The sequence below is a fragment of the Apaloderma vittatum genome, unplaced genomic scaffold (assembly GCF_000703405.1).
Source record: "Apaloderma vittatum isolate BGI_N311 unplaced genomic scaffold, ASM70340v1 scaffold7829, whole genome shotgun sequence".
Lineage (NCBI taxonomy): Eukaryota > Metazoa > Chordata > Aves > Trogoniformes > Trogonidae > Apaloderma > Apaloderma vittatum.
Window position 1 is genome coordinate 1 of NW_009733481.1, and position 7,078 is coordinate 7,078.

Genomic DNA, 7,078 nt, shown 5'->3' on the forward strand with positions numbered 1-7,078 from the left:
GTCTCTCCGCCCGTGCCCCTGTGTTTCCCCCCGCCCTAAGGTGCTCGGTACCACGCCATGGAGGAACGCGCCAACCTCATGAACATGATGAAGCTCAGCATCAAAATCCTGATCCAGTCAGCCCTGAGCCTCGGCCGGACCCTGGACTCCGACTTCCCTCCCTTGCAGCAGTTCTTCGTGGTGCTGGAGCACTGCCTCAAGCACGGCCTCAAAGGTGGGCACCCTCCGGCCACCGCGGGCCCGGGGCCGGTCTCGCTCCGTCCCTGGTTCGACTTCTCTGCGAGGTCAGTGTTGGTTGCCTACGCGGTGCGATGCCAGTCGGTGTTACAGGTGTACGTGCTACCTTCTCGTACGTATTTCATAGAATTATAGAATGGCCCAGGCTGGAAGGGACCTTAGAGATCATCTAGTCCAACCTCCCTCTCATGGGCAGGGACACCACCTCTCGACTAGACCTGTTTCACACCTCCTAAAATGTAGTGGTATTTTTAATGCCCCCTTTTCATTGACATGTTGGGAAGTGGTGAGACAAAGTAGAGCATTGACTAAAATTTGTAATTGTGGAGTTGGAAATCTGTCGCTTTTCCTCACAAGCTTCTCTGTGCACTCCCTTTAGTGAAGAAGACTTTCATTGGACAGAACAAATCATTTTTTGGCCCTTTGGAGCTAGTGGAAAAACTTTGTCCTGAAGCATCAGATATAGCAACTAGTGTAAAGAATCTGCCAGAGCTGAAGTAAGTGGATTGTTGCGTTTCACTTGTGCTGCTGGGAAAAGAATCCTTTGTGTAGTCTCTTGCCTTGCTCACTGAGATCTTGTTCCCAAAGAGGAAAATAGGATGGGTAGGAGGCACTGACTTCTCCAAGAGGTAAAGATATTCTAGAATCATCAAAATACCCAGTGCTTCCGATTCAAACAATACTGTCAGCTTAAAAACAGCGTTTGGAAACTTCTGTGACCTTGCTAAAAATTAAGTCTTCATTCACAGATATTTTCTTTTGTCTTCTTTACCTCTTTTTAATGACTTTGTGTCATTTTTTGCATGTGCTAATAGTATTTAATTTGGATAATTGAGGATGATGGGGAAGAGGCTAGTTATACTGCCAAGATGCATTAATTCTTGGGTTATGGGGGTCACAGAAAATATGTATGCATTTCCAAGTTAGGAAGACTTAACAATATACTTTCCCTTCACAAAAGCAGTGGGATATACTTAAATGCTTTTGAGCTCCGGAGACTACACTTCATTTCCCCAGGAATCTTTTTCTGTTTTGTTTTTTTTTTAAGTAAATAACAATCTTCATCTCCATTTGTAAAGGGAGAACTTTGAACTGCACAAATCTATTTAATAAAACACTTTGTTTTTACCAAAATATGCCATTTTTCACTTTAGGACTGCTGTGGGAAGAGGAAGGGCCTGGCTTTACGTAGCACTCATGCAAAAGAAACTGGCAGATTATCTTAAAGTACTGTTGGACCATAAGCATCTGTTAAGGTACAGATATGCATAGATGTGATTCACCGAACAACTGGAACTTTGCATTGCTGTGTAAGAGCTCATTAATTGACCAGTTTAAGCTTGTTCTTGCAACCTGCAGAGGAGCAAGTTGATCAAGGTTTTTGCAGTGAACCTGCAAAGAAAGGAGTGTTTTCTATGAGAGTGCTGTATCTTATGCCTTGTGTAATAAATTAATGGGAAGGGGCTGATCAGTTGAGCTTTATAAGGGCTACATTAGTGTTTGTATGACTTCAGGGATGGAAGTACCATTGTAAGTGTTTGGTGTGCAGTGAGGCCTTATAATATTTCTTCTAGTGAATTTTATGAGCCTGATGCATTGATGATGGAGGAGGAAGGAGCGGTCATTGTGGGTCTGTTAGTTGGACTGAATGTTATCGATGCAAACCTTTGCTTGAAAGGAGAAGACTTGGATTCCCAGGTAAAGATTAAATCTTAAATAAGATCAGTTGCTATAAGATTCTAGTGAAATTAAGCACATCCATAAATACTTTACTGAGATGGGTCCAGGCTTCTGTTCAGAATGTCCTGTGTTGAAGCTTGTCATGTTTCCCATGTTGAATCAAAAAAAATAGTACATGGGTATTCATCTCTGTAAGTAGCAGTTTGTAGAAAAGCTGTCAAAAGTAAAAACTGCTAGGGAACAGAGCACACTGCATGAGGTTATTTTGATATTTTAGGACAAACGCTAGCTTGCATGTTTGCTTCAGCTAGGAGTAATATAGGTACGATCTATCTCTCCAAACTTCAGATTTTTAGCTTTTTTCAAATATAAAGTATTAGCTTGCTGCTACGCAGAATTGCACTGTGAAGGTGTGTTAATATCTGAAATATTTACTTTTCAGGTTGGAGTGATTGATTTTTCCTTGTACCTTAAGGAAACACAGGACAGTGATGGCAAACAGTATGTATGGTGAATTAGTGATTCTAAATTCTTATGGTTTTTTGTAGAACAAATGTGTCAGTCTAGAAGTGTGAGTGCTAGGGATCTCAAACTCTCAAAATCATCAAAAAAAGAGAATCCAAAATAGATTTTGTTAGTTAAGCAAAAGTACTCGCTTTCACAGGCTGAGCCCGTGGTAGTTTTAACAACAATACTGTGTGGGGAGTTTTTATCTTGGGCTGGGACCAAATTAAAAGCACCCAAAACTTTAGATTGTGTTTTAACTTGGTTTTAGGAGACATGACCTGCCAGGTCACACACTGCTAAATCACTGCTTTATTTCTAAGCATTGGGTCAGAAACATTTTCAATTAAGTAGCTGTCTTTGTGGGAGAGATCAGCTGTGGAGGGAAAAAAGTAGTTGTAGGTGAAATGTTGGGTGAATTGGAGACTGAAGTTGTTTGTATCTAGGAGCCCTACAGTGCTTCTGGCACTTCAGAGCTCTTCACTGCTGAGCTGCTTCATCTGCCCTGTGCTTCTGGTGTAGCTCAGGAATAAGTATTTTTATAAGTAAAGGAGAAAAAGTTTCAATTCAGTGCACAAGCCTGTGCTGAAAACCCTAGTACCAGCTAATAGTTTAGAATGAAGGAGTTTCTTCCTAATCAATAAATTCTCGCTTTTACAACTAGAGATGGAGGGATTACAGCTGTCCTTGACCAGAAGCATTATGTGGAAGAACTTAACCGACATCTAAGGTGGGATTTTCATCTGTTCAAATGTACAAACACTTGTCCTATGTAGCTTTTCCAGTGTGGCTTTGAATGTCTCTGCTGTTGGTCTTACAGGTTTTTGTCTGATGTTGAAACTCCTCTTCTGGTTATTTTCCAAAATCTTCGTTTTCTTCTGTAATCTTACTCTTTAAATGGCATATGCCACGCAGAAAACAAGACTGTGTAATAATAGTTTACTTTTTGAGACTTAATAGTGATTAACAGAACATTTTGGAGCTGCTTTTTCGAAAGAAAACTTGGGGAAGGCGTGGTCCTCTCAGTGCCTGAGAGGGACAGTTGTCCTTCCTTTGGGTTTTTTGCAAGTCAAAATGTTGAACTGTTAACAAATGCAAGATGGTAAAAGTGTGGTTCAGGGTAAAAGTAAGTGTTGAACGTTGGCACTTCTGTCATTTTTATGCATCTCTCTTCCTTGCTGCAGTTGCACGGTTGCAGATCTTCAGAACAAAATAGACTGTTTAGAAAAGACCAATTCAAAACTCCAGGAAGAGGTTTGTGTCTGGTCTGTTAAATATTTCTCATAGCTCTTTTCCATCAGAAGCAAAACTCCTCGAGAATATACCTTAGACCTGAAATACTGAGTTGTACTAGTGAAATGTGGGGGATTGGTAGGACTGGCTTGGGCTGGCACATTGAGGAAAGCTCTATGGAACATTAGTAATTAAAAATACTGGATGAGGGTGTGAAGCAGAAGTCAGGTGAACAAATGTGGGTGGGCTTATTCATTTAGGCTGTACAATGCAAAAGGGTCCAGCAGCTTCTGGGGACAATGAAAGGGACGAAAGGGGAAGTGAGCAGCGCACCTGCTACAAAGGCAGAGCTGCTAACTTTAGAATTCCTCCAGATGTTACATGCTTGTACAGTGATTAAATATAGATATGTTCTCTTTGTAAACAGCTTGCAGCAGCAACCGACCGAATTGGATCACTTCAGGAAGAGCAGCAGCAGTTAAAACAACAAAATGAATTGATTCGTGAGCGGAGTGAAAAACGTGTAGAGGTGGGGCACCTATTTAAAGACAATGAGGATCCTTAAAATAAGGGATCTCTTTTGATTATCTGTAGTTAAGGCTCTCAAAGGCACTTTGAACTGGCGTTTAGCGTGCTGCTGTGCAGCTCAGTGGCTTTGTGCATGGTATGTGCAGGCATTAGATTTTCCTGTTCTTTACTACACAATTAAACATACACTTCCAGAAGGGAGAAAGCATTAAAAGTATTAGAATGGTTTCTTTTTATTTTTCCTCTATTCTTTTGAAATTCACCAGCCTATCAATTGTAAAATAGGAGGACTTGACTTGAAAAAGCACATAGAAATACTGTGTTGCACACTTAATGTGTACTTTAAATACATAACTTTGTAATCCCCTGTTGCTTTTTTGCTGATGTTTCTTGTAGGTAACAAAAGAGGATACAAAAGTAGAATTGGATACTTACAAGCAGTCACGCCAGGGCCTTGATGAAATGTACAGTGATGTTTGGAAGCAGTTGAAAGAAGAAAAGAAAATTAGGCTGGTAAGGAAACTCAGCTATAGAAAGCAAAATGAAAGGTACAGGATTCTGCGTACTTTAAAGTAACATTACAAATGCAGGACGAGTGCTGTGCACTTGTTGCAGCTATTCAGAATTCATAAAGGAATTGCAAACAAGATGCTGGATATTAGCTTTTGGAACGAGCTCTACACTTCATGCTAGCAGATCCGCACCCTTGCTTTCGTCTGGAGAGCTGAAACAGTGTTTTGGTCTTACTAACTTAATGTGTTATTTGAGACCTGGTTTTTCTGTAAAGTTGTAGTTCGCTGTTATCTCAGAGTAATACGGAGTTTGTGTGTAGGGTCATAGGGGTTCTGGAAATGTTTATCCCTGGCCTGTGATGTCACAGCAGTAACTAGGAAATCTCTTTGTAAGGAACTAGAGAAAGAGTTGGAGCTACAAATTGGAATGAAAACAGAAATGGAAATTGCCATGAAACTTCTGGAAAAAGATACTCATGAAAAACAAGACACTTTAGTTGCCCTTCGCCAACAGTTAGAAGAAGTGAAGGCTATTAACTTGCAGATGTTTCACAAATCTCAGGTACGTGCACGGTGGAGAACAGCAAGAGCAGCTGTCGTGGTGGTCTTCACGTGTTTGTCACACACTGGGGATGCACGTGTGCTTATGTGCATCGGAAGTTATACTTAGATGCAGCGATTTTCTTAAGAATATCCATTTTTAAAGATGTGGAAGGAGTTGCTTAATTCTTTTAGTATGCTTCATTGTTGGTATGATACTGAGTATGTTTGGAAAGAAAGGGGATTACCTTGAGTATGCTACGTAGTGTGCCATGGAATCATCCAACAAACGCTGAGGCAAACGGAGAGCTCTGACAGGGGAGAAGGAGTTTGCAGGAGTTCTTCGTTCTAACCACTGAATGATTAGTCTTTAAAATAAAAATTACTTACTGCAGCCAAGAACTGCCTTGCTTGTCCTTCTCAGCTGTGTTGTCTTGCCTTTCCCCAGCACCCCTTTTAACACGGTTTACCTTAGAAACGAGCAACAAGCCTCTCTAAACCAATAGGAAGCTGTCAGTTATTTTTGCCTATCTGCTGTAGTCTGTACCCAAATCATCAGCTGAGTCCTTTCACCAATGGAAAGGCAACACTGGATTTTGGGGAAGGTAGAACTCTGTGGTCAGGGTGGCCTCTGGAGCTTTAGATATTTTGTTATCCTCCTTTAGCGTGAGATCTGGCTCTCCAGATGTAAGATGGATACAGAAGTAAAATGAAAACCGTTTTGCTTTCTGGGCCTGTCTTCCTTCCTCAGTCTCCTCCTTACCCTGACAGTTTTTCGCGTTTACTTTCTCCATCCTTTGTGTCATATCTGCTGAAGCGGCTTGGGGATGCTTTTTTAGGGGTTGGTTTTGTGGTTTGCGGGGTTTTTTGTCTTGTTTGTTTCAGTTGTAGAAATGCCTGTCAGTGTATCTCTTATGCAAGGAAGTGATGGAGTGAGTAGTAGTGTACACACGAAATACACAGAGCTTGGCTCCATTGATGAAGTAAGAGTTTAACTAGACTTCCCTTCCCATACTTAGTGCCAGAAATCCAGAGCGGATTTCTCTCGGTTTTTATGGACTGTTTCCTGATGCCTTTTCAGGCTTTATCTAGGCCTTTGCCTCCTTCACAGACACACAGAAAACTTGCAAGGCAATGCCCTGTGAAACCCCAGTGCTGAGCTACGCCTTTGCTTTCAAAAGCAGTATTTTTGGGTGGTTGGGTTTTTTTTGGCTTCCTGGTTCCATTCCCACTGAGCGCAGTTGTTAACGCTCAAATCGTAATTTATATTATTAGCCTGTCAGTTTATTATCTGCTGATTTCTTTCTTCAAGCCTGTTTCTAAAGAGAAGATTTTTGACTTGGAGCTGATCTCAGAGGTCAGAACTTAGTACAATTAAGGTTTTTTTCTGAGCTCTTAACAAATTGAGGAGTATCTGCTCTGGCATTATCAGCATTTTGTTTGTACATTCCAGTTAGACCCAGGCATGGCCTGTAACAAGCTAAACATTCATCACCTAACGGCAGACTTTCATTAAACACTAACTCATTGTGCCTTAGAAAACTAAAATGTATTACCTGGAATATCTGTTCACTTATTCCTACAGAATGCAGAGAGTTCATTACAACAGAAAATAGAAGCAATATCCTCTTTTGAAGGGAAAACAAATGAGATGATGGCCTCTATGAAACAAATGGAAGAGAGGTAATAATTATGAGCTAAAAAAGTCAACACTGACATCAGTACAAAGTTTCCAGGTGAAACCTTTATAGGGTGACCTTTCATACACCTCTTCTAGACGTTTGCACATACGTACCTGCATCACATTCTCTTATCGCCCTCTGCACTTGCCTGTTCTCTTTCCC

The 7,078-nt window shown here is 41.0% G+C and overlaps 1 protein-coding gene across 1 annotated transcript in view; it reads left to right on the forward strand.

Moving 5' to 3' along the window:
• The first annotated feature begins 47 nt into the window (after nt 1–47).
• The window catches only part of RUFY1 (RUN and FYVE domain containing 1), a 10,461-nt gene continuing 3,430 nt past the window's right edge, over nt 48–7,078 (forward strand). Inside the window, exons 1-11 of the mRNA XM_009875907.1 lie at nt 48–214; nt 617–734; nt 1,392–1,493; nt 1,812–1,935; nt 2,360–2,418; nt 3,086–3,151; nt 3,606–3,675; nt 4,082–4,183; nt 4,579–4,695; nt 5,089–5,256; nt 6,820–6,917. Of these exons, the coding sequence (XP_009874209.1) occupies nt 58–214; nt 617–734; nt 1,392–1,493; nt 1,812–1,935; nt 2,360–2,418; nt 3,086–3,151; nt 3,606–3,675; nt 4,082–4,183; nt 4,579–4,695; nt 5,089–5,256; nt 6,820–6,917 (1,181 nt within the window). The 5' untranslated portion in view covers nt 48–57. The remainder of the gene's footprint in view (nt 215–616; nt 735–1,391; nt 1,494–1,811; nt 1,936–2,359; nt 2,419–3,085; nt 3,152–3,605; nt 3,676–4,081; nt 4,184–4,578; nt 4,696–5,088; nt 5,257–6,819; nt 6,918–7,078) is intronic.